This window comes from Eriocheir sinensis, chromosome 59, assembly GCF_024679095.1.
Source record: "Eriocheir sinensis breed Jianghai 21 chromosome 59, ASM2467909v1, whole genome shotgun sequence".
In the NCBI taxonomy this organism is placed as follows: domain Eukaryota; kingdom Metazoa; phylum Arthropoda; class Malacostraca; order Decapoda; family Varunidae; genus Eriocheir; species Eriocheir sinensis.
Window position 1 is genome coordinate 11,315,124 of NC_066567.1, and position 26,698 is coordinate 11,341,821.

The following is a 26,698-nucleotide window of genomic DNA, read 5'->3' on the forward strand; positions in this document are numbered from 1 at the left end:
ACACACACACACACACACACATAGCAGCAGCAGCAGCAGTTTATTTATAAGGAGTATGCACCCAAGAGCTCCGCCAGTAATGTATAATGAACAGATAAGTTAAGATAATGTAGAAATGCGTTTGTAGGCAAGATTTGTTCATGTTCAGTATTGGAGCATGGGTGGGTCGATGACCAAGGGCAAAACTTTGTAGGGGGGCATGATTAAACCTCCTTATTGGAATTATCTGTGTGTATTACTGGTGTTATTACAACTTTCTTTATTTACCACACAAATTTGAAAATGAGGGTAACCAAGAGCCAAGACCAAACAGCGGTGCTCCGCTGGCGCCCAACGCCTCGAGGCCTCAAGGAGGCATAGTTGTTAATAGTATTAGTTATATTTTAACGTTTAGCAGACCCTGGTTGGCAGGTTTCAGACCCTGCTCTACTGCCAGCGCAACGCTCGGCAGGGCCGGCAACAATATAATGATGTTAGCCTCAAAAAAAAATCCTCGATGCATTTGTTAACGTCGTAATTTTATCACTGAGACTTGTCATACCGGCGGTCGTAAAGTCGATCAGTCGTAAGTTGCATAGGTCGAAAGTTGACGACCACCTGTATAAATTTTTCTTTCTCTTTGCAGAAAATGGAATGAAAATGATTCTCCGGGACATCTTGAACAGTGACACTGGATGCCAGCTAAAAGAAGTGTCAGTAATGAAAATGCTAGGAAAGCCTGGCTTTATGGATCAAATATCCATGATTCAAGACAACTTCAGGAAATTCAACTTTTCCAAGATAGAACACCTTCTTCACTTGGAAGTGAAAGACACTCCCACTGGACAGAACATGAGTCATCAAGAAGTCTTAAAGTTACTGAAAGCATCCCCGTTCTGCACGGACAAGCAAGCAGTAGACAGCGAAATAAAGGTTAGTTTTCTTGGATGTTGCATGCATGTGGTGGATAAGCAATAACCATTGTGTGTGTGTTCATCACCATGCCAGACTTTTGTCCTGTGTATGTTTTTGTCTCTGTTTCTGTCAGTCTTTCAGTGATGTAGGCATGTGTGTGTGTATGTATGTGTGTGTGTGTGTGTGTATTTACCTTTTTGTATTTACCTATTTGTAGTCTACAGGGCCTGGGCTAAGCTCTGATAGTCCCGTCTCCATATCTACATTCATCCAGCCTTTCCTTCATTTGATGGACACTGCTCGCCTCCACCACTTCTTCCCGCAAGCTGTTCCAGGTGTTAACACTTCTATGTGGAAAACTATGCTTGTTCAAGTCGCTCAAACAGGTTTCCATGTCCTCTCAGCCCCCGCATTCTCACAGTAGGGAAGAGATCATCTCTATCCACCTCATCAAACTTATTTACCAACTTGTACAGTGTGATCAGATCTCCTCTCTCCCTTCTTTGTTCCTGTGTCGTCAAGTCCATCTCCTTCAATCTGTCTTCATACGTCATATTTGAGAGTTCTGGGACCATTTTAGTAGCAATTCTCTGTATTCTGTGTGTGTGTGTGTGTGTGTATTTATGTTGTATTCCAACGTTGTCAAGTGTTGTGGAATTTATATAAAATTATTATTACAGTAAACCCTTTGGTATCCAGGTTAATAGAGCCACGGGGGCATTTGGATGTGGGAAAACCTGGATATGGTGGAGGTTAAGTCTACAGAAGCGAAAACCCAACTCTCGCCTACCGCATTTAATAAAAATTATAAATAAACATTTTTATACCTATACACGCTATATATATATATATGTGTGGGTGTGTGTATATATATATATACATACATATATACATACATACATACATACATACATATATATATATATATATATATATATATATATATATATATATATATATATATATATATATATATATATATATATATATATATATATATATATATACAGTCCCTGGCCAAATTATTAGACGCACCCTCCTATTATCACATTCACTTGATTTTGAAACAAAATAATCAATCTACAATTATTTTATTATCTGGAAATTACAAAATGGAGTTCCTTCAACATATATTCATAAATAAATGAAGTTAATTTGCATTAATAAATACATATGATTCACATTATGTAATTTATTGTAAAATTTCATGAATTGACTTTCATTTTCAGTAGTAAATAAAGCCTCTTTTGGCAGGAATTAAGTCCTTAATACGTTCAGGCATGCTACTAGTGCAGGTTTGCACTGTCTCCTGCAGGTCTGATTGATGATTCCACACATGGATAATCTTTGCAATCAGTTGAACTTTTGTTCTTATCATGTCTTTCAATCGGATTCATGTCTGGCGAATTCCCCGGCCAGGGCAGCAGGAAATTGTTCTTGGCTTGTAAAAATGCTTTTAATGATCGTGCCGTATGGCAAGGAGCTCCATCTTGCATGGATATGTAAGGTTCTCCATTACGGAACCAATTTCTAATTTAGGGAAGAATTCCCTTTTGGAGCACGTCTTTGTATTGATCTTGCTTCATGGTGTCGGTAACTTGGTACAGAGGCCCTGTTCCTTTTCCACTGATGACAGACCGAATCATTACTTTAGTTGGATGTTTTACTGTTAAAACAACACAGTCCAGATTGAAATTTTCACCAGTGCGCCGTTCCACATACTGAGACTTGTGCTTCATGATTTTGAAGGTGCTCTCGTCACTGAAGCAAACCTGAAACAGAAGGACAACAGTAAGTAGTATATTAATGTGAATAGCTCTTAGGCATGTAAAAAAGGTACATGATAAGGAGAAAGTGCAAACTTACATTGTAGGAACAAATACTCACTGATTTCCAAAAGTCCAGGTCACGATGCTGATAGCTTTTTTGCCCACTGAAGTCGTTTCTTTTTCATTGCCTCAAACAGCTTCGCTTTTCGGCGGTCTGTAAGCCTTGATATGCATATCGATGCGCTTAGCGCCACAGTCCTTTCTGAAGCTTGAATGTTATTGCTTTCAAGGTTGGATTTTATATTTTTAGTTGTAGAGAACCGATTCCCGAGACAAATTTTCTTGAGGCATCGTTCTCCCCTTGGTGAAAAAATAGGTTTCCGGCCACGTCTCTTCTTCTTCTTAGGTACTAATTCCTCACCTAATTATATTTTCTTCTTAATTCGCCTTACCGGTACTAACGGTGCCAGCTATACGGTACGGTACCGGTACCAGACTGCTCGGTACCAGTGCGAATACTAGCCAGTCGCTCATGGTACGTCATTTCTTCCTCACATGAGTGAGGCTGAGACTGAGTGCCTGAGTGGATATCTCGGCGATATGGATGTTCTCTCTCTCTCTCTCCACTGAATGAAGTGAATATTTATTTTTTGATAGAAACCTACCTCTTGTTTGATTTACATTGTTTTTGATTTACGCGACCTCTTCAAGGACACAATACTCGTGTAAATTGAGATTTACCTGTACTCCTCTCATAACCATAAAGCCATTGAAAATATTTACTTACACTCAGACTCCATTCATTTTGGGTGGTGTTTGTTATAAAATAAAGAGTCTCGTGACATGTGGCATCTAGCCGAGAGTCGCTTGTTGTCTACTTTAGATAATTTGACAAGTGAATACTGTATGGATAGCTAATTCAGTCTGCAATGACCTTACAGCACCACCTATGACAAATAAGCCCACTTCAAGATGAATCATCCACCACAATGACCCAGGGCATGCATGGTGGGTTGCTCTATGCCGCCACTGCCCACAATTAGCTCGAATTAGGCATTTTGAGCCGAGCCCCATATGGGGTCTGCCGTTTCATCGGACCGAATCGCAGAAGCCCAAAAATGGGTCCGCTGACGCTGCCGGGTTAAGTGTTATAGTAGAGTAGTCATCCTTCTCCCCTCTGCCACCATCCACCTGTGCCAGCAACTACTGCTATCATCCATGTAAGTTAACCCCTTCAACACGAGGATGTTATTATTGTTATTATTATTACGTAAGAATGTAAATGTTGTTACAGAAAATAACAAAATGAGAAAGAAGCTACATGTGGGCTCTGGCGGGAGCTGCGGCCTCCCCTTTTTGCCTCCCTATCACACCTATCTCACTATCTCGGTTTCCTTTCTTTCTTCTGTCCTACTTCCTCCCTGCAGTACATGTGTTTGTTTCTGTGTGTGTGTGTGTGTGTGTGTGTGTGTGTAATAATAATAATAATAATAATAATAATAATAATAATAATAATAATAGAACAGTAAACCCTCTTGTATCCGGGTTAATAGAGCCACGGGGGCACCCGGATATGGTGTAGGTTATGTCTATGGATCCGAAAACCCAACTTTCACCTACCGCATTTAATAAAAATGATAAATAAACATATATTTCTATACATATACACAACCGCTCGAGCTTCCCCGCTGTTTGGGGCCGGAGCGTGCTGCATCCACCAGAGCGACTAATCTCTTGCCAACCTCTCAGACCGGGGCCAGCAAACTTGGGTGGGATTAGTCTCTTGTCTTGCATGCACTGACCTACTACGGCAGCCTAAACACGCCGTTGAACTGTATCCAAGTTCGAGCCCACCCTCCCGCGGGCTAAGACTCGGCATCGCTCACTTCCGCCTAGCGATCCTCATTCTCAGGTCGATGTTGATGTTGACACCTTTGTCTTGCCCGCACAACCCTCTCTCTTTCATGAGAAGCCTCACGGCATTGGCTGCGACTCCTCGTGACGGCGCACGTTTTTACTGTGTTTGCCAATGCGATCAGCCTTCAATGCAACGACCCCTCTCTGTAGGTGATGGTAACTCCACTCTCCGTGCGATAATGCATCCCGAAGGTTGTCAGATGTTGTCGGTTAGAACCCTAGTCTTCACACTGACGCAGCTGCTATTGAGCCGTCGGTTGGAATGAAGCACTCCACTTGCAGGCGACGACAGGTGACGGTGCGCTGGGGCTGGTGTCCGGGGTGCGTTTGTACCTCGACACGGCCTAATGCGGAAACCCACCCACCAGTCTGCTGACTTGTGCACAAAGAGGGTTGGGAGTGCATGCAGGTGACGTGGCCGGCAGAGTTTCGAGCCCACTCATCCGCCGTCTCCTACCTTATGGCCAAGCGAACGTGTGGCACGCCTCCTCCTCCGCCTCCTGGTGGTGGTGGTGGTTGTGTTGTGCTCGTTTGCCGCTTGGCCCAAGCTAATGCCATGGCTACCTTGTTGATCCTGCCAGTAGTCATGTGCTTGTCTCAAAGATTAAGCCATGCATGTCTAAGTACAAGCCAATTTAAGGCAAAACCGCGAATGGCTCATTAAATCAGTTATGATTCATTCAGTTTCATTGGATCTGTACCCAGACTTACTTGGATAACTGTGGTAATTCCAAAGCTAATACATGCACCACGTCTCTGACCGCAAGGGAAGAGCGCTTTTATTAAACAATGGCGGGTGGGGCGCTTGTTGTTGATGCGGTATGCCACCCGGGCAGAGCTTAGAGGCATCATGCGGGCAATTTTAACGAATTTTGGCGGCGCGCAACAATTTTTTTTTCTGGAAAAAATCAAATATTTTTTAAAACTCCCGGATACGGGTGAGGTCGGATACAGTGCACCCGGATAACTGAGGGTTTACTGTAATAGGTTTATTAATGTATGGCAGCTGTTAGGCTGAAAATATACAAAATAAAAATACAATAATCTATAATACTGTAACGAAAGGAGTAAGGGGTGGCGCCCCTTGGGGCCTGCTTTCGCCACAACTAAGGGATCGGGGCCTTGCAGAGAACGGGAAGGGCTGAGGGAAACACGTTTTCTGGTAGCTGGTTTATTGGCTCCCCCACAATAGCAACACGCCTAGACACACTGGTCGAGTCCCCGCCTTCTCAGCACCTTGCAGCTCCGTCAGGGGCGCCGAGTACCGTCCCCATCCGCCAGGCTCGCTGTGCTGGCGTCCTTTCGTTCCTCAGGGCGCTCAGCGTAATCCAATGGGCCCCTGGGAACCGCAGAACCGTGCGTGAAGAGGTCAGCTTACGCGGTGTGGCCAGCTCAGAGGTGCTGGGTGGACTGATTCTGAGCCAGCCAGGCGGTGGAGACGTCAGCTTGGCCCTGGTTCGCCGAGGCCTACGTGGCGGGTCGGTGAGGAGGGTGAATCATGGCGGTCCGTCCCCGTGAACCACCATTCGGGTGCGGGTTCGCTCGTGTCTGCGTAACACTGCCCCCTCCTGCGAAAGAAGTGGCGCCCTCGCCACGATTCACGGCTAATCCTCCTCCTCAAGGAGAAAGTCATCGAATCTCCGAGGCCTCCTCCTCTGTCTCTGGGGCCGTGGCGCAGACCCCCCTCCGACAGGTGGGTTCTTGTCTATGGAGACCTCATCCGCCTCGGGTGCCACGTCCGCCGTCCAAGATGGCGACATGTCCTCCCTCTCAGCATCGTAGTCCGCCCCGTGTGTGGTCCGTAGGCTCATGATGTCGCCATCTCCATGTTCGACAGGGTGTCGCCTCCTGCTCCGGACCCCAGGTGTACCACCCTGGGCCGTGGTAGCGCCACAATCGGTCCACGTGCACCACTTGGCCGTCACAGGTCCCGCGGCGAATCCGTAAGTCACCTCAGATACCCGCTCGACAACGATGTAGGGGCCTCCCAAGGACTCTGTAGCTTGGGCGAGGCCCTTCTTCCTCCTTGGGTTGTGGAGCCACACCTGATCACCCTCTGCGTGACCAGTGACTCTGGAACCGCGGTCGAGTGGCGCCTCATTGCCTCAGCGGCAAAGTGCAGGTTCTCCCGCACTTGGTGGTGGGTCTCTGCCAAGCGTTCTTGTAAGGCCGCGCGTATGTTGTTCTTACTGTAGGTAATTCCTCATCCGGCGGACGACCAGTGACGAGGTCCACAGGGAGGCGGATTTCCTCCCCAGCATGAGGCGGCAGGCGGTAGGAGGTGGCCTCGTGCTCTGCGGAGCGACAGGCCATCAGCAGCAGCGGCAACTTCCTGTCCCACTCAGTCTGGCCATCCTTGCAGAACGTTGCAAGCTCCTGAGCAAGGGTGCGGTTGAACCGTTTCTACCATCCCGTCCGACTGCGGCCGCAAAGGTGTAGTCCTGGTCTTCCTTGAGCCAAGAAGTTTGCAGCACTCTAGAAATAATCTTGACTCAAACTCGCGGCCCTGGTCGGAATGGAGCTCTCCCGAACGCCGAATCTCGAGAAGAACTGCTCGACCAGCACTTCGGCGACGGTGGTGGCTTCGTGGTTGGGCAGGGCGACGCTTCAGGCCACTTCGTAAAGTAGTCCATGGCAACACAGATAAAACGGTTGCCTGCAGCTGTTGTCGGGAGTGGTCCAACGATGTCGACGGCCACCCGCCCATGGGGGCCCCCACCTGGTACAGTTGCAGAGAGGCCCTGCTCCTACGTCCGGGACCCTTCTTGGCGCTGCAGGTGTCGCACGCCCGCACCACTCCTCCACGCCCTGGCGTAACCCTGCCCAGTAAAATCGCTGCCGCAGTCTGCCGAGCGCCTTCTTCACGCCCAAGTGTCCACTGGTGATGCTGTCGGGCTTCCGCATCAGCCTCTCCCGCATGACCTTCGGAACAACGGTCTGCCAAAACCGTATTCGCCGTCCGCATCAACCACCGCTTACATCACTCCCGCCCAGGGCGAGGGTGTCCCACTGCTCCCAGTAGTGCTTCGCAGCGGGCTCAGTGCTGCTACCTCCCCCGTGGTGGTCTGGCCGCCTGACTCAAGCATCCTCACGATGGGGCCGATGTCCGGTCTTTCCGCTGGGCCTCCCGCCATCCGCCTTCGCTGTTGGACGAGTCCACTGACACCACTGTCCGCCGGCATTCCACTGGCTCCTCACCGCTACAGTGACGGCAGTCTGGTTCACACGGGCGCCGCTGAGGCTGTCAGCGCTGATGTGTGCCTTACCTGGGCGGTGCACCACGTGGTAGTTGTGGTGCTCCAACTTTCCGAGCCAACGCGCCAGCTGGCCCTCCGGGTTCCTCAGTGTTCTCAGCCACCGTAGGGCTGCGTGGTCCGTCCTCACGGTGAATGAAGCACCATAGAGGTAAGAGTGAAAGTGGTCCAGGCTTCTAACCACAGCCAGCAGCTCCTTCCTTGTGACGCAGAAGTTGCGCCAGGAGCGCTAAACTTCTGGCTGTACACGCCACCACCTGCTCTTGTCCGTCCTTCTCCTGGGAGAGCACAGCACCAATACCTCGGCGCTAGCGCCACAGTCCAACAGGTAAGGGAGGCGAGGATCTGGGTATGGTAGCACAGGGCGCCTGTCAGGGCCTCCTTTAGTCGCTCAAGGCTGTTTGACACTGGTCCCAGCGAACACCGCCCTTCTCGCGTTAGCTGGTGCAGGGAGTGGCAATGGTAGCGAAGCCCTGCACAAATCGCCTGTAGTAGGTGCAGAGTCCCAGAAAGCTCCGCACTTCCTTCACTGTCTTTGGCACCGCCACTCCTCACAGCTGCTACCTTCTGAGGGTCCGCCTGACTCTATCCTGGCCGACAATGTGCCCCAAAACGGTACCTCCCGCTGGAAAAGCAGGCATTTCTTAGGGCTGAGCTTCAGGTTAGCCGCCCTGAACCGCAGGAACACTGCTTCCAGCCGCCCAACTCTTCCTCGAACGTGGTCCCGTACACTATCACATCGTCCAAATAGACTAGGGCGGTCTTCCACTGGAGTCCATCAAACACCCTTTCCATCAGTCGCCAAGGTTTGCAGGGCGTTGCACAGGCCGAATGGCATCACCTTAAACTGCCACAGTCCCTGCCCGGTGGAGAACGCCGCCTTAGCCTAGCCTTGTCTTCCTCGCTACCTCTATCTGGTGGTATCCTGACTTCAGGTCCAGGGTAGAGAACCACCTGGCTCACCAGCGCGTCCAGGGTGTCGCCAATCCGAGGCAGGGGTAGGAGTCCTTGACTGTGACATCGCTATGCACGGTAGTCTACAGCATCTTGTCGCATCGCCCTTCTTTCTCACCAGGACTACCGCCGACGACCACGGGCTGCTGGAGCTCCACTACGCCTGTTCGATGAGTTCACCTACTGCCCTCTCCATCTCTGCGCGACGGCAGGGGCGATTCTCCGCGGGGGTGCTTGATCGGGCGACTGTTAACGGTGTCGATGCGATGCTTGGCCAGGTCGGACCGTCCCAAGTCTCTGTATCCTGTCGAGAATACGTCAGCATAAGAGATGAGCAGTTTCCTCAGCTGGTTTGCTTGCCTCTGTCCCAGACATTTAGAGCTCCTCCCCAGCAGCTCCTGGAGGTGCTCGGGCACGCCACCGCCAGCAGCCCTCGCCACTGACCTATCGTCCGTAGTCTCCCGCGCCTGCTCCACCTCCTCGCACGCTCCCAGTGTTGTTCCTGCCTGGATATGATGCTCACTATCCGAAGGGTTAGCCACCAACACCGTAATCTCGTCCTTATCCCGCTGAACCAAGGTCCTGCCGACCACCAGACCGCCCTGCAGTTGTTCGGGCGGGCGGGCTCCACTAGGCCGCCCTCGCCGCCATCCTCCGACTCAGTCTGCATCTTACGCTGCCTCCGACCTCGGGGACGATACTGCTCTGGCCACGACCACCTGGGCGGGCTACTCGACTCGAGCAGGGGCACCACGACGCTCCTGATCCGCATGGTCATGTCTCCAAAGTCGACCCGCGCCCGGCTCTTTTGAGGTAGTCCAGGCCCAAAAGACAGGAGTCCTCAATATCTGCCACGACACGGGCAGTCGCTTCCACCTCTTCTCCGATGGCGATCTGGGCCTCCACCGGTCCTCGCAGCTCGGCACAGTGGCCGGTAACGCCACACAGGCGCTGTACCGCCACAGGAGGATTTGGGGCCATCACGTCCGGCCGACGAACGTTCGCCCGCCCGGTGTCTACCGTGAGCCGACAGGGTACCCTGCTCACGGCTCCTCGACCTGTACGCTGCGGGCGGCTGTGGTACGGCATCTTAGAAAGACTGGGGCCTGGATGAGGATGGCTGGCGCCGCCCCCGCCGCCCAGCCGTCCTCCATTTCCGGTGACACCGAATCATCTCATGTCCAGCCCGTGGGCTAGAGCTGGTAGGTTGTGTCGGCTGGCTGCACCCTGGCAGACACCCTGGCCCGCATCAGTGCTCTGTCGCCACTAGAAGACGAGCGGTTGGCAGTAGGGCAGTTTCTCCACATGTGCCCCACACGATGACAATCCCAGCACTCTCCGGGGACGCTTCGCGTGACAGTCCCCTCCCCTCGAGCCCTCACATGTCCCCGTTGTGCTCGGAAATCCTTCCTCGCTTGCTCAAACCTGGGCTGCACGGGCTTGACTGGACGAATGACTCAACTCCAGGGCCCGAGCTAACGCTTCCTGAAGGTCGCCGACGTGAGCTTGTTTCACGTACACCTGCAGCTGTTGGTCGTTCAGTGCGTCCATTAAACTGGTCTCGCAACAAAATTGCGAGGAGGTCTTCTGTGGCCGCCGGATAGGCCTTCCTGGCCAAGTTCTCCAAGTCCTGGGCTAGCTGCTGCAGCGTCTCGTCCCGGACACGAACTCTGGCCCGAACCTGCCCGAACACCTCCGCTTGGTGTTGGTGGCGCACTGCCGCCTAGTACCGCCACGATGCTGGATTACGATGAGCGTTGGGCAGGTGTAAGCTGGCTCAGGACTTACACGGCTGGACCCTTCAGGCTCGATGCGAGCTGACCAGCCTTCTCCCATGGACTCCAGCCTTGTGCCTCTGCCATTAGCTCGAACTGAGCGAGGTAAGCCTCTAGAGAGACCCCCCCGTCGAAATCCTGGGACTTGCGTCGACCTGCCGCCTCCGGCGGGGAACCACGGAGGGAGACATGGGAGGAGAGCATGTAGGAGTGGCGGGATGGGTACGGGATGGATCTAGGGCACATCCTGGGGCGTCCCTCCGACTAATCGTCCCGCTAGCCTCTCCTTGACAGCGTGGCGTCCGCCGGTCCGCCTCTCCATCGTCACGGTCATCAGCATGAGGAGAGTCGCTTCCCTCGGGTGGTGCCTTGTCTCCATTGTCAGGCACCCCCCGCCTTCCCCCCACCGTCTATCCGTTCCTCCAACGCGGCTACCGCACCACTGAAGCCCGCAACCACAGTGTCGTGTCTAGCTGGCTCGTCACCTGATCTCGGAGGTCCTTTTCTATCTTAACCACCTTCATCACTTCGCTCTTCACTTTCCGACAGCTGTCCTCGGCGAACTGTCTGGCCTCCTCCCTGAGGTCGCCCAAGCCACTTAGAAACGCGTCCTTAAACTCACTAATGGCTTGGGCCTGAACCTGTTGGCCCTCGGAGAGAGCTTGTCTCGTTTGAGCCTCTAACTGCCGAGCTTGACCTTGGAACTGCTGGTTCAACACCTCCACCAAGTCCGCTAGCGTCGGCGTGCCTCCCGCTGCTGCCGGGGTAGTCATCTTGCCAAGTTTTCCACTGCGCAGTCAAGGTAGCCTTTCCCACAACCTCGCCGTCTCTCCAAAGGCCACGAATCCCACTCCTGACACCAGTGTAACGAAAGGAGTAAGGGGTGGCGCCCCTTGGGGCCTGCTTTCGCCACAACTAAGGGATCGGGGCCTTGCAGAGAACGGGAAGGGCTGAGGGAAACACGTTTTCTGGTAGCTGGTTTATTGGCTCCCCCACAATAGCGACACGCCTAGACACACTGGTCGAGTCCCCGCCTTCTCAGCACCTTGCAGCTCCGTCAGGGGCGCCGAGTACCGTCCCCATCCGCCAGGCTCTGTGCTGGCGTCCTTTCGTTCCTCAGGGCGCTCAGCGTAATCCAATGGGCCCCTGGGAACCGCAGAACCGTGCGTGAAGAGGTCAGCTTACGCGGTGTGGCCAGCTCAGAGGCGCTGGGTGGACTGATTCTGAGCCAGCCAGGCGGTGGAGACGTCAGCTTGGCCCTGGTTCGCCGAGGCCTACGTGGCGGGTCGGTGAGGAGGGTGAATCATGGCGGTCCGTCCCCGTGAACCACCATTCGGGTGCGGGTTCGCTCGTGTCTGCGTAACAATACTAAATAGGCTACACTAGAGGGGGGGAGAGTGGGATGTGGTTTGGGAGAGCTAAAAATAAAGACAAAAGGGAAAAGGAGGGTGGTGTTAAGGGACCACTTACAGGGTGGCGGTGAGGTGTTAATCTGAACCGCGGCCCTTTGGGTTTGACTATCAGTGCTGGGCATTGTAGGAGGTGGCGGTGGCGAGGATGGTGAAGCAGGGAGATGCCGAATTTATTGAGGGCGTCCTGGTGCCTGTCAGAGAGCCTTGGGAGACTCAGGGTGGTCAGGGCATTGTCATCGGCATGGTAGTTAGGGGCTAAAATGACCCTGAATGCCCTCTTTTGAACCCTCTCAAGCTGGTGTTGTTGGGTGAGGGTAAGGGATGATGACCATGCCGGGGAGGCATACATGAGTTTTGGCAGTATGAATGATGAATAAATACTGCACAGCTCAGCAGCCGGTGCCCCCAGCGTCCTGAGTCTATGCAGCATGTACAGTTTGTAGGAGGCTGCTCTGACTGTGTTGGAGACGTGGAGCTTCTAGTTGAGTAGGTTGTCCACAGTGATGCTGAGTAGTTCGGTGGACTGGACAACCTGGAGGTGGTGTGAGCTAATAGACAGCAGTGGAGGTGGCATAACTCTGTTGGACGTGCAGATGTGCATCACCATGGTCTTGGTGTGGTTGATAGTAGCACTGTTGTCAACCGTCCATGCCTGAAGGTTGTCGAGCAATGCTTGAAGAGGTGCATAGTCTGGATCCCTGTTGTTGACGAGGACACCCAAGGTGCTGTTGTCAACATATTTCCAGCGATGCGATGCATCCATGAGAGTCGTTAATGAGCACCAAGAAGCAAAGCGGACCCATTTTAGTGCCTCGCGGGACGCCACACGTCAGCTCAAGAGGAGGGGAGACCGAGCCCTGGGAGCAAACTATTTGCTGGCGTGTGCTGAGGAAATCAGTCAGCCACGATACAATATTACGGTGAAGCCCCAGCTCAATGGCCTTAGTAATGACAACAGTGTGGTCTACAAGGTCATATGCTTTCCTGAAGTCGACAAAAGCAAGGGCAAGGGAGGTGTCTCGTTTGTCCAGGTGGCTGTGTATGAAATCTAGAAAGCTGACCAGTGAGTAGTGGAGGAGTGCTTCATGTTGCCAAATTGTTGGATGTCTATGAGGCTACTAATATCATCATAAGCCCAGTTAAAAATAAAATCTTCACAAATGAGGCTGGCAATGGGCGTGATGGTGATTGGCCTTAGGTCATTAACCCTTAGAGTACGGGCGGCGATATATTTCTCTGGATGCTGTGCACGGGGAAAATTTAGACATTTAAAAGAGGTGGAAATGGTGTCTTTCTTACTACTGCGCATTTTCTCGTGGTCGTGACGCGTCGCGGGGAAGCACCCCACACACACACACACACGCACGCACGCACGCACACACGCACGCACGCACGCACACACGCACGCTCGCTCGCTCGCTCACTCACTCACTCTGTGCTGACCAGACACATACGACAGGACACGAGAACTGAAGCCTAACGTAATTTTTGTTTGTTTATTTGTGTGTGTGTGTGTGTGTGTGTTATTTTCTTGTACCTAATGCAAATATAGCATTATTATGTGAGAGAGAGAGAGAGAGAGAGAGAGAGAGAGAGAGAGAGAGAGAGAGAGAGAGAGAAGTTACAACTAGAATATGAGTTTGTTACTCGTAGCAGAGTTATGACAGCTTGACTCTTAGTAAGGTCATGGGTAACCCTCACTGATTTATACAAAGGGCTGGCACGCAAGTTTTTGATGTTTTGAATAAAGGCAGTCCCAGCATTGCTTCCCTGCCGGTAAGATGTTTCTCAGCTCTCCTGCTCCACAAAACATGTAATACTAAACAAATCTTATCATAGTTGGCTTTCTTTCTTTTTATTTGTTTCTCAGCAATGGGTGAAGTACAGGAGCTGAGGCAGCTCATCAAGCAACTCAAGCAAGCTAGTGAGACGGTCCGAAGGCACCGGGTTGCTGGTCGCTATGTAATCAAAGGCGGCAAATTGAAACTGATATTGGACATGCCGCCTCACCGGGTGCCTCCGAACAAGTGCCCACCCGCCAAAAAAACAAAGATGAAGAAAAACACCCGTATGCCCCCGCCCAGGTGTACTCCCCCCCCCCACACACACAAAAAAAAAAGATGAATAAAGATAAATAAAAAGTAAAGATGCTAAAGCACAAAAAAAGACAAAAAAGTTAGTGATGCGCCCATTCTCTCTCTCTCTCTCTCAAAAGCGATAAGACACCCTTGTTTATGTCCCCTCTCTCTCTCTCTCTCTCCATGACTGAGTCAAAATTTTCCATTTTATGACATACAATATATGTATATCTGCACTAACACATTATGTATGTACACACACACACACACACACACACACACACAACTGAGAGAAATAGGCATTCCTTGTCAACCCAGTGAGAGGAGCGCCCTCTTGATGCAGTAATCCTAGATCGTGAGGAAATACGGCCACGCCTCCGTCTTGAAGAACTCGGGGCAGGGGGAGGGAGAGGCTGCGAGGCAGGCGGTGTATCACTATCACTGCTTCGTTGACTAATGTCTCCAAAATCAGATAGCCAGTCACTATCACTAGTATCTCTGTCAGTGTCACGAACATAGAAGTCATCAGAGTCACTGTCACCTTGATTCGCCCGCGCTCTCCCGCCCGGAGCAGAGGAACTGCTTGACGCGTCACCTGACATGCCAGATGTATTCCAAACAAAAGTGGGAGATCTGTGGCCTTTGGTAGGCCAAGGGGGGTGGGGAGGGGGATGGTAGGTATGTGAGGAGGGCGGTGATATCAAGTTTTGGGAGGCTTTGACAGATACCCGCGAAATGGATATTTATCTCCTCGGCCCCTGGGTCAGGTGACAAATGTGAAGTGCAAGGGAAGGAGGGTGAGTCCACAAAGAGACCTGACCTTGTGATACCACTGTCTGTAGTTGGCCTGTTTAAGATGGTGTATGGTGTGTGTGTGTGTGTGTGTGTGTGTGTGTGTGTGTGTGTGTGTGTGTGTGTGTGTATATTTACCTAGTTGTTTACCTAGTTGTGACATACGGGAAAAGAGCTACGCTCTCACTGTCCCGTCTCCATATCCGCTCTTATCCAACTTTTCCTTAAAATCATGAATGTTTCTTGTACAAGCCACCTCCTCCTCCAGTCCATTCCACAGCTCAATGCTTCTGTTTGGGAAGCTAAGCTTTTTCACATCTCGCCTACACGTGGTCGCCCTCAACTTCTTTCCATGTCCTCTCGTTTCTCTCTCGCTCCACACACACAGGTCCTCTCTGTCCAGAGTCTCCACTCTGCTCGCCACCGTATACACCACTATCAGGTCTCCTCTTTTTCTTCTTCTCTCCAGGGTTTTGAGCCCCATGCTATTGAGTCTCTCCTCGTAAGTCCGATCCCTAAGTTCCAATACCATCTTAGTTGCCATTCTCTGTAATTTTTCCAGCTTTCTTATGTTCTTCTTTTCGTGGGGAGACCAGACCACTGCTGCATACTCCAACCTTGGCCTTATCATTGTAACTATTATTTTCTTCATCATCTCCTCGTCCAAATACACAAATGCCGTCCTTATGTTCCTCAGCAAATTCATAGTTTGTCCCGTTATCCTGTTGATGTTTGTCTGGTGACATGTTCTCTGAGACAGTCACTCCCAAATCTTTTTCTTCCATTCCTTTGCATATTATTTCACTTCCCATCTTATAATCATATTCACATCTTCTACCACTCGTACCAAACTCTATTTTTTTACATTTCCCAAGGTTGAACTCCATCTGCCATGTACCACTCCACTCCCATATTTTATCCAGGTACCTCTGCAATGCCTCACAGTCCTTCACATCATTGACTCGTCACAATAGCTTTGCATCATCTGCAAATAATCTCACATAGCTGGTCACTCCGTCCACCATATCATTTATATAAACAGCAAACATTATTGGCGCCAGCACCGAACCTTGTGGGACCCCACTCATCACAGGGCACCAGTTGGAAACCCTGTCCTTGATTATTGTCCTCATTTCCCTGTTAGTTAGGAAGTCCTCCAGCCACTTAATAAGTCCATCACCCACTCCACCCCTATTTTTAACTTTCCAAATTAGTCTTCTGTGCGGTACTTTGTCACATGCCTTTTTCAAATCCAGGTACACTCCATCCCCCCAGCCTTCTCTCTCTTGTATTAAATCTGTCACCCTTGAGTAATAACATAACAAGTTGGTGACACAAGATCTCCCTCTCCTGAATCCAAACTGGCAATCCGAGATAATTCTTTCCTTTTCTAAAAACTCCGACCACCTATTTTTGACTAGCCTCTCACATATCTTTACAATCACACTAGTGAGTGATACCGGTCTGTAATTTAATGGGTCCTCTCTCTTTCCTCCTTTATATATTGGTACTATGTTTGCTCTCTTCCAATCCTGTGGCACCCTTCCTTCACTCAGGGAGGCACTCATAATGGAGTGCAGTTTCTCTGCAAGTTGCTCACTACATTCTTTCAAGATCCACCCTGATACAGGTAACTCTTGATTTACGCGAGTTTGTTTTACGCGTTTTTGAAATAACACGGGGTCCAAAATCCATATAAATGTTTAATTTACATGTTATTTACATGATATTTTATGGAGTGGCCACCATATGTCTCACGCAACTGGACTCCGTGGCCACACAGCTGAGCTCAGTTCTTCCCGCGCGCCACTTGAACAACAATACAGTACCCACGCTGCCACGCTACTCAACGATAGGGGTGGGCAGGTAACGGTACCAGTACCGGTACTAACAGTACCAGCTATACGGTACGGTACCAGTACCAATACTAGCCAGGTGCTCATGCTGTCCCTCATTTCTTTCTCAGACGAGTGAGGCTACTGGACATCTCAGTGATATGGATATTCTCTCTCTCTCTCTCTCTCTCTCCTGAATGTATAACGCACACCTTTTCACATATAAAATGCTTGAAAGTTTAGCCCTGCGCGTTACAAGCCGAATGTACAAATTTTTAATGATTTTTTTTCTTCTTTGGAGTGTTTTTAAGGGTCTGTGTTTCGTCTTATCCAATAACAACTGCAAATTTATCTTTATTATTGTTAATGATCCTTAATAGTCCATAGCTGTCTTATAATATGTTACCATAGAATACAGGGCGATCAAATAACTACTGTACAAAAACTAAATCGGTGGAGGATCGCCCATGCCCTGCTGTTATCCCGTTTTCCCGTCGGGCGCCATTTGTATGATCTTGATCTTGATGTCACAGCTGGCTTACGATTGCATGACAAAGGAGCAGTACAAGCTACAAAAAAGAATCGTATTGGAAAAAAATATCCATGTGTTCATTATTAATTATTAATATTAGTGAGAATAATGGGGTAAATATGATATCAGAAACTGTACATCATGAGTCTTGTACGAAGAGTTATTTCACGCCCGGCCGCCATTTGCATTGTTTACAAACCACACAACTACACCCAATCAACAAACAGCTGCATGCCGCGTGTCACCAGAACCGTGTGAATTGTGTCTCGCCTAGTTGTCTGTCATAACCTACGAGTGATGGTGAGAATAATACGCTTATTATGATATCAGAAGCTGTGCATTATCAGTATGTATGGGGATGTATTTCTCACAACACCAGCCCGGCCGCCATTTTCATTGCTTTATTCAAGGACACTTGTCAATTCAAGCAGTAAAGATAACACCTAAAATATAAAAATTTTGGGAAATTGTACATTGTCAATGTTCTTTAACCCGTACATATTTCTGAGCATTTTAAGAACTTTTTTTATCAAAATTGTTGTCTTAAAGTTTGGGGTGCACGTTATATTCCGGTGCGCGTTATACGCCGCAAATTACAGTATTTATTTTTGGACAGAAACCTACCTCTTGTTTGATTTACATTGTTTTTGATTTACGCGACCTCTTCAAGGAAGCAATACTTGCGTAAATCGAGAGTTACCTGTAGCAGTTTTGAAGGCAGAGTAACTTGACTCTGTATATATAGACTTTGGCCCTGTCATTTCCTGCCCACTGGTGGACGGGGCAGTAACGTGTGTGGAATGTGTCGCAGCAATGCACGTGGTCAGAGCTGGTGAACCTGAAGTCGTTGCCCCATCATCATCGCTACTTGTATTATGCCACCCAGATTCACTGTCACTCCACTCAGAATCACTTTCCAGAGTTACGAGCGATCACTACCGGTCAGTACGTGATGAATCGGCTATCAGAGTGGACGTAGCCACTGGCCACACGGACCGACTAGGCGTTTCGAACGCAGATATTCTATTTTTACACGTCCATCCACTAGGAAAGCCTCATATGCACTGACTTGATGATAAAAGTACTCAGGACAAGGGTTGACATATTTGGGGAGGAAAAAATTTGGGAGACTGGCTAACATTAGCGAAATATCAGAGCAGCGATCACCACCACCCGTCCTCTGTCAACCAAGCGGCGATCGCCGCTCCCCGTCCCGTAGGGGCTACTGCAACTTCTGAGCAGTGAAATATTGCCTTTATTGTGGAACAACTCAACCACCCAATTACCCACGGCTGCTCAGCTTCGCTTTCAGATCCCAGCTCACTTCTTAGACAACCCTTAATCCCTAACACTGGAATTCAAACTGACATTCATCATCTGTTTTCACTCCAGCAGGTTCTCAACACAGGCCACCTGACTTAAACATGCATGGACTAGTCTTGAGGGTAGAACTTCCCTGAACTTTCACAATGCAGTGGCATAACAATGTATTTTTCATTTCAGGATGAAGACTTGGCTTGTGAAAGTGGGTCCAGAAATTTTCATCTAAGCAACAGTACTGTCTTCATTTTTCTCAAAGAAATGTTGCAGACTCTTGTGCCCGAGTCAGTTTGGGGCAGCCAAAAAAACTTCAAAACTGTGGAAAGATTCCTTTGGAAGTTGATTGACTTGGGAGCCCAGGACACCCTAACCATTGGTCAACTACTTGACAGGATGAAGCTGCAGCCCATAAGGTACGTGAATGTCCAATGTCATTCATATCCTCATCAATGGTTCTAATGATAATCATGGTCAGTACAATACAAGTCTTTTCTCCTGGCAGTGGCAGGCTGAGCTGTGCTGTCACGCATCCCGCCCTGCCCCCTAATCCTCTGGCACTTATTGTATTCTCTCACGACAGGTTCTGAAATAACCAATGAATGTTATCGCCAATTTTGACCATCTTGATATTTTTGTATTGCTTAGTACAGGTACCTCTTATGTGAGTTTAAAATACCCAAATTTTTTTAATGTGATGTTAAAAAGACAGTATATAGTTAAAATTACATGATTTTTGGCAGGGTTTTAGTTCTCCATGTGGCCTCCAGATTCCAAGGGATTTTTCCCTTGCTTCTCACTCCGTCTCAGCGGCTTAGGGCTGCTTTTATGGGCGAGTTCTGCTGGATGTGCTATGGAGGAGTTGGCAACACTGAATGCACTGCATGATTGAACTTGATGGTCAGACTTTAGTCCTCATGCACTGAAAACGTCAGCCACACATACATACACACACGTCAGCTGTTGGGACGTAAACACCACCGCTGATCCACTCCTGCCTGTTGACCAGGAAATATGACGAATTTACCTATATTGTCTGACATTCAATTATGGCAATCATCCTGGCTGCATGACCCTGTGTTGGCGATGGGTGTGTGTTGTGGCAGTTACGCCAAGTAACGACATTATCAAGACGACATCTTGATGTGTGGGGACAGTGTTCTGATCGTCGTATGTGGGCAGCGATGGTGTCCTGACATGATGGCCAAGACAGTTGACAACGGTATTAATTGACAACGACTGGAAGAGGATGGTTGTAACACCATCTGGAGGGAATAACAACGCTATTAGGACAGTTGGTGATTATCTTGCAACCTCACCTGGCAATAAAATGGGTGTGTGCCCAACATGAAGCTTACTTTGCCCAGTTCCAGGAGGATCAACACCAATCACAGGGACTGAATGAGGGAGGATACAAGCCAGAATTTTGTGATTGCCTACCTCCACTACTGCCAGCAGACTGAATTGCAACACACATCAGAGTAGACCAATGCCATTATGGCAATCTAATGAAACTTCCTCTGGGTTGACAATAACCTGTTCGATTAGCTAGTATTAGCTTGACCCCTACACTGAAAAACAACAATATATATTGGGGAGGCGGTGGCTGAGTGGTTAGCGTGCCGACGCCGCGTCCAGGAGGACATGGGTTTGAGTCCTGCCCGCTGCACAGCTGTGATTTTTCAGTCACTGCCGAGTGGCCTAAAACTACCCACATGCTGCCCTGAACACCACCTATCAACCTGGACTCTAGAATCCTTCTCTTAATAGAAGCTCAAAGATGAGCTTTGGGGGGCAGCATGAGCCAGGCAAGATGGTGCCACTACAGACACTTCCCTGCACCAGAATGGACTGGGCTGACCATCAGGCCCTGCAAGTAAAGCCCACCGGCTCAATAGTCTCTACACAGATGATCGGTGCTGTGCCATGGCCGTATCTGCATTCAGTTGGTTGGGTGACTAAGCTGCCAGGTGCAGTTTTCCCCATCATGAGTAGATCCCCTTAAATGCTGACCATTGCTCACATCAAAATGATGTCGTTGAGACGGACATCCGAAGGTTGTGGTTTATATATTGCTGACGGATGACGGCTGTTAGAGAGGGTGCTGATTATTTTGAAATTTACAAAAGCTTTGGCGCCCAGCTTGACGTGCTACGATGGTCGGTGAGATGCGCCGATGCTGCAAATGATCACCGGGATTACTTGAAGATGGCCGGGATGAGGCATGGTGACCACCGTGGTTGGCGACATTTTCTAATGTCGGTATTTTCGGGAGTGCATGATCATGGATGTGTGACCCCATCCTAAGAGACAACCCTGAGTGGAGGAGGCCAAGGGGGTGCCCACAGAGTTCATGGCTTGAGTAAGTTGGTAGATCCTTCCAGGAGGTACTTGGGATGAGAAGGCAGCATGCTTGGAGACTTGCTTGGAGGAATCCTTGGGGTTGGCATTGTAAGGTGGTCGAGGCGACGCGCCCCCCAGTATGTGTTCCCATGGATTAATTGAGCACAATGTCTCATTTCTGTTTGTGTTATTCAATACATATATTCATGCTCCATGATATTAATTTTTCACTCACATTGTAGTGCCAGGGGCCTATGTTAAGGATGGATTTTACAGATCACAAGGAGTACTGGAAGTGTCAACCCTTTTGTTGCGCATTGCGAGTTAGGCAGCTATCCCCCCAGGTGCACATGGGCAGCCCAGCGGGGAGGAGGGGATCTCTTTTAACCTCTGTATCTCAAAAACTATTCGTCACAGCTAAAAACAAAAAACACCATTGGAAAGAGGAGGCCCAGATCTATATGACTCAGTTATGTATGCCTCTCCTGCGAACATACAATCACTTTCTGAGGGTGTTGCCTGTGAACACTTATGTCAATGCGTGCGCGACGGTCAGCCATATTGAGGGAACTGCGGAGATCTCTTCATGGGTTGCTGGCAAGGTAGTATTTCCAACTGCAAAATTTACAACTATTTGGTCAAAGAATCAGTCAGGTGATAGGTGAAGCTATGCAAAAATGCCGCTATATTGGACAAGAACATCCACCAGTTACTCGTTCGTAGATTTTCCACACTAGGCTGATATGATTTTCCACCAAATTTAGTGGAAAACCCACTGAATTGGCAATGGTGTGGGGTGAGAAATATTGTTGGAACACTTATACGCAGGAAATTTGAGTGTGACTGGAACTCTCAGCGAGGATTTAACACCACCGGCAAGTAACGCTAGTCCTCGCTGCGAGTATTTTGCAACGAAAGGGTTAAGTATCACATAAGTGTTAAGTCCCCCTCCTCTGGTCAGATTTCCATTCCCCCCTCTTCTGTTATATACATTTTTTGTTTTCCATGCAGTGAACCCTGGGTAGCTGCCCCGTCCCCCCCTCCCCCTTGCATGTGCGGGGGTGGGGTGGTTGGGCCCCCGTTACCCTCCCTCTCCGCGCTATCTTTTATGAGTTCGCCCTAAGAGTCAAAGCGTTAACCCCCCCCCCCCCCTTTTTTTTTTCTTTTATTCTGATTTAATTCCCTCCATGAGACAAGGGAGACATATTCTCCCTAGATCGGTGGAGTGGTGGCAGCCTACCCAAGACAAACCCCTAATTACTTTGGAATCTTAAACTCCCTTTGACCCCTTCCCTTAGATTACCACCCGAGTTTAAGGATTATCCTTTGAACCCCAAGTTTTGACCACCACAACATAACTTGTTTCTCATTTTTTAATTATGTGTAACAATAACCAACCTCATAGATTTGTAAACCTTAAAACAACACCCAAAAAACTTGAGCATTTACACAAATATATTGTAGACACCTAGAAGAGTACCTAACCCTTCTTTTTCTCTTCCAGGTGGCTTCAAGTACACAGCCAGGCAGAAAAAAAGTATGTACTCAGTAAGTTTTTTATTTGGATATTGCAAAAGATTATCATTGCATCTCTTAAAGCTTTTGTTGTCACCTCCAAAATTTCTGGAGGTGGCAATCAAATTTTTTTTTTCAGGAAAGGCACATTTTGTGCTTTATCTCAAGAAAACAACACCCTATTTACTACTCAGCCAGATAATGCTGAAGTGCAAGGGAAGGTAAAACTCCTTCCCAAAAGAACTGGAGGAGTGCGCCCTCTTTTCATGGGTGTTAATAAAAGCTTGGATGATGACAAGCTAAAAGCTAGCATGTGGCTTATTAGATACCTTGCCAACATGGAAGAAGGCTTTAAAAGGCCACCTGGTCTTGTAGAGCAATGGAAAAATGCTCTGTCTGTGCTGGGAGATGAGGGAGATCTCTATTATGTTAAGACGGATATAAAAGATGCCTTTGGCTCAGTTGATACCAGCTTGCTGAAAAAACTTCTGTACGATACTGTGAGTGACTCACAGTTCTTTGAAGAATTCAAAAAACTCTATACTGCAAGAAAAGGCAAGAAGATTCCCAAATATGAAAGTGACTTCTATGAATGGATCTCTGTAAAAAATGACACCTTGGATGAAAGCTCATTCACATTACAAGTCTATGGCCTATTGAGAACTATTGACAAAGCACTATGTTCAACAGTAACATTTGGAAAAAGGAAGGTAACCCTTGCCTCAGGGCTGCCACAAGGATGTTGTCTCTCAGGAGACCTTTGTAATTTTTATTACTCAAAGATGACATCCGAGTATCTGCACGACTTCGTAGCACGTGATGGGGTACTCCTGAGAACAGTAGATGACTTCCTTTATATATCAAAGTCAAGGGAAATGGCAATCCATTTCAAAGATCTCTTGACGAAAGGAATCCATGCATTCAATTGTTTTATAAACAAATCAAAAACTCTCACCAATTGTAGTTCCAATGTACAGAGAATTCTCTTTAATGGCTATATTCTTTGCTTTAGCCAAAAAGCTGTGCTTATAAATAATTCAAGTTTGGAGAGAGTACCATGTAGATATTCCTTGACCTTCAATAGGTCATCAAGGTGCTCCAGGAGGACCTTCAGGAGGCATTCAAGAAACAATCAAAGTAAAATGAATGAGTTCATTGAAAATAAACTAGTTGGGACAGTAAGGATTTTCCTTCCACACAGTCTCATATCTGAAAGGTATTCAAACCTGAACACACTGCTGGACAATGTGTGGCGCCTGGGAATGATTAGTGGCTATAAGATCCAAGCACTGTTGAACCACGCATGTGATCACTTTGGGAAGTATAACTCAAAAAGTTTTTTAAGTGCCATTTTCATAGCAGGAAATAAAGTTTTCCAAAAAATTCTGCGTGGCAGAACAGACTTTGGAAACGAGGACAAATATTTGTTCACTGCAATTTTTGTATGCAGCATCTACTGTTCCCTTACTGTCATTTCCCGTGACACTCGGAAAGTCCTCACAAGGAAACTGAGCGCCATTGTTCTCAGGAGGTTAAGGAAAGTAGAGAGCACAGATCAGAATAAAGTGCTGTTGAAACATTTAGAAAATCTTGTGACTGGAAGTGTGCTTGGGTAATTAGAATAAGGAACAGTGTGACTAGCTGTACAATGTGGCATGACAGCTTGTTATGCTTGTATGATCCTTCAAAGGTACTTGGTACCAAAGGCATCGAGATGGCTCTCCAAGTCACTCTTCACTGTCCATACGTTTCACAGCCATACAGTAAGACAGCACAAGCGAACAAGAACATTTAGTGGAGTCATTCCTTATCAACATTACAGAAAGTCCAGACGGTTAAGTTACTGATTAATGATCAGGGAGAGGATTAGGCCTATGGGGGAAACCTCTATAAAAAAACGCGCCTAGACTTTTACCTCTGTGGTGGTGTGGAAAAAAAGTCGAAACCAAAATATATATTATTATCTATATCTCTGACACTGTGTTACCTCATGGGAACTCCCCTGCAGGGGGTGGCCATGGCAGAAATGTCTCCACTGCTGGCACCCCCTCTGCACACCCAATCCTGCTACCTCCAACTCTCGCTCACCCTATTGATTCACTTCACAGGTGGTCTTCCCCTGATACCCCCTCCCGTAATCCTTGCCTCATACACTCTCCTAACAAATTCATTCTCATCATGTGTCCAGACCATCTCAGCATACCAGACTTCATTCATTCAACCACTTCACAATCCACTCCTTTCATTGTCGCACTCATACCAAACCGCTTATACACGCTTTCATTACTTACTCCATCCCATCCTGAAACACCACTGTATGTATACGTGATTGCTGTGCTGCATTCCATGTTCACATCTCTGGGGTACATGACAGAGTTAATAAGAAAATACTGTGTCCCTCTTTACCCCCATGCTCACACTTCTTCCTCAGGAGGCGATGACCGAGTGGTTAGCGTGTGGGTGTGGTGAGTCCGAGGACCTAGTGTGGACTAAGTTGAGTCCCCACTGAAATATGCTGATTTTTCAAGCCATCGCCTAGTGGTGGAAGATTACCCACATGCTGTCCAGGACCCGTATACACAAAACTTGTTACCTCTGGCAAACAGCTGTTAAGACTAACATTTCTGTTAGCCTTAACATTTTTCTGTTAACCCGTACAGTGTTTAGTACGTACATATATGTACCTCTTAGGGAAGTGTATAGTACGTATATATACGCAAGCTCTTTTGAGGGCTTATACGCCCTTTATTTTTGTTTGTGTTTGTAACATTGTTCATTGAGAGTAGAGAGGAATAATTTGACAAGTCTTCGTATTTTTAAATGGATGTTAAAGGGCCTTTCTGTACATTTGTCCACATTCCAACAAAAATCATTATACAAGAAGGTAAGTTACTTTCTTATAGGTAATTACTCCTTGATTTTATAATCAGTAAGGCATGTAAATTATGGTTCAGAGTAATTGGAAATGAAAACTTCACAGTGTTTTGTTGAACTTTGTGAACTACGGTTGTAGTACAGACGGCCTTGAAGCGAGCAGTGTTGCCTGATGCGCATCCAATCATTTTCTTGTACTTACAATTCCTGTTTATTTTTTGAGGTTTTTGTGATGTAAAGAAGTACATACATTACTCACGCTTTAGGGTTGTGAGAAGTGTTTATAATGGAAAGAATATAGACTCTAAGAAAAACTTAGATAAATTTCCCTTTCCAGGTATGACATCGTTAGCTCTGAGACGGAGAAAAATGAGACAACGAACAATCTAGGGTTCCATTCCTCGCATATAAATAATATATATATCAAATAATTAGTAATTTTTAAAAACATTTTTAGGGGGGGGAGAAAAAAAACGAATAAAAGTGCAACCTGGCATGACTCCTATCGATGACAGAAGACGACACTGTACAGGTTAAGCATTATAGTCTGTTCAGAGCATGAAATCGGTTCAGGGTGGAGCTGGCATCGTCGTTTACCTCTACCCATGCTGCCAAATCAACCTTCGTGCATGCGTCTCTCTCTCTTATTTCCCATCCATCTGCTATTTGAAAGCGATATTTTATATATTCTGTATATAGTAAAGGAAATTACATAGTACAATGAGTGTCGATGTTTATGATTATAACAACGATTTGTGTAAATTCTATGACGTGGCAGCGATTTTTTCCCATGTTGCCACGTTGTGGTGGTGGTGGTGGTGGTCGGCGTGTCCACCTAGGTCCCTCCCCCGGGTTGAGAGGGAGAGAGAGGGAGAGAGAGAGAGAGATAAACAGGTGGATTGTGGGTGGGTAGGTAGGGAGAGTGGTAATCTGATGTACGTACCTGCCGGCATACCAACACCGCGGAAGCTAGTTAAAAGCCAGCTGGGAAAATTGGGAATACTCCCTTGTACATGGCCATGATTATTTACCGGATCCAGTTTCTCCTCAGCCGAAACAATACCCGTAGCGGTTAAAATGTTATAAGTCGGTAAGGGAAGAGAACGAGAAATACGAACCACAGCTTGGGTTGGCACCCCTGATATAAATCCACTCACTTTTATATATATTTATACGTTACTAGAAAATAAGGGAAAATTAAGTTAAGAATTAACACACAAAAAGACAACCTCAGAAAGGCAGAGGAAGGATAGATTAATGTACCAAGCTGAAAGGCGAGAAGGGAGAGTGTTGGAACCGGGTGAAGGCCACGTCAGAAGCCAAGGTAACGAAGCAACTGCTCCCGCTGGCAAGATTCATTCTGGATTAAACCTTCCCGCACAGCACAGGTAAGCTCACCGCTCGCTAGAGCCCTGAGTGCCTGGGAGTGAGAGATAG

The 26,698-nt window shown here is 48.0% G+C and overlaps 1 protein-coding gene across 1 annotated transcript in view; it reads left to right on the top strand.

Moving 5' to 3' along the window:
* The window catches only part of LOC126985594 (telomerase reverse transcriptase-like), a 58,322-nt gene extending 34,088 nt beyond the window's left edge, over positions 1-24,234 (top strand). Inside the window, exons 4-6 of the mRNA XM_050840751.1 lie at positions 626-912; positions 18,716-18,945; positions 22,377-24,234. Of these exons, the coding sequence (XP_050696708.1) occupies positions 626-912; positions 18,716-18,945; positions 22,377-24,003 (2,144 nt within the window). The 3' untranslated portion in view covers positions 24,004-24,234. The remainder of the gene's footprint in view (positions 1-625; positions 913-18,715; positions 18,946-22,376) is intronic.
* The last annotated feature ends 2,464 nt before the right edge of the window (positions 24,235-26,698 follow it).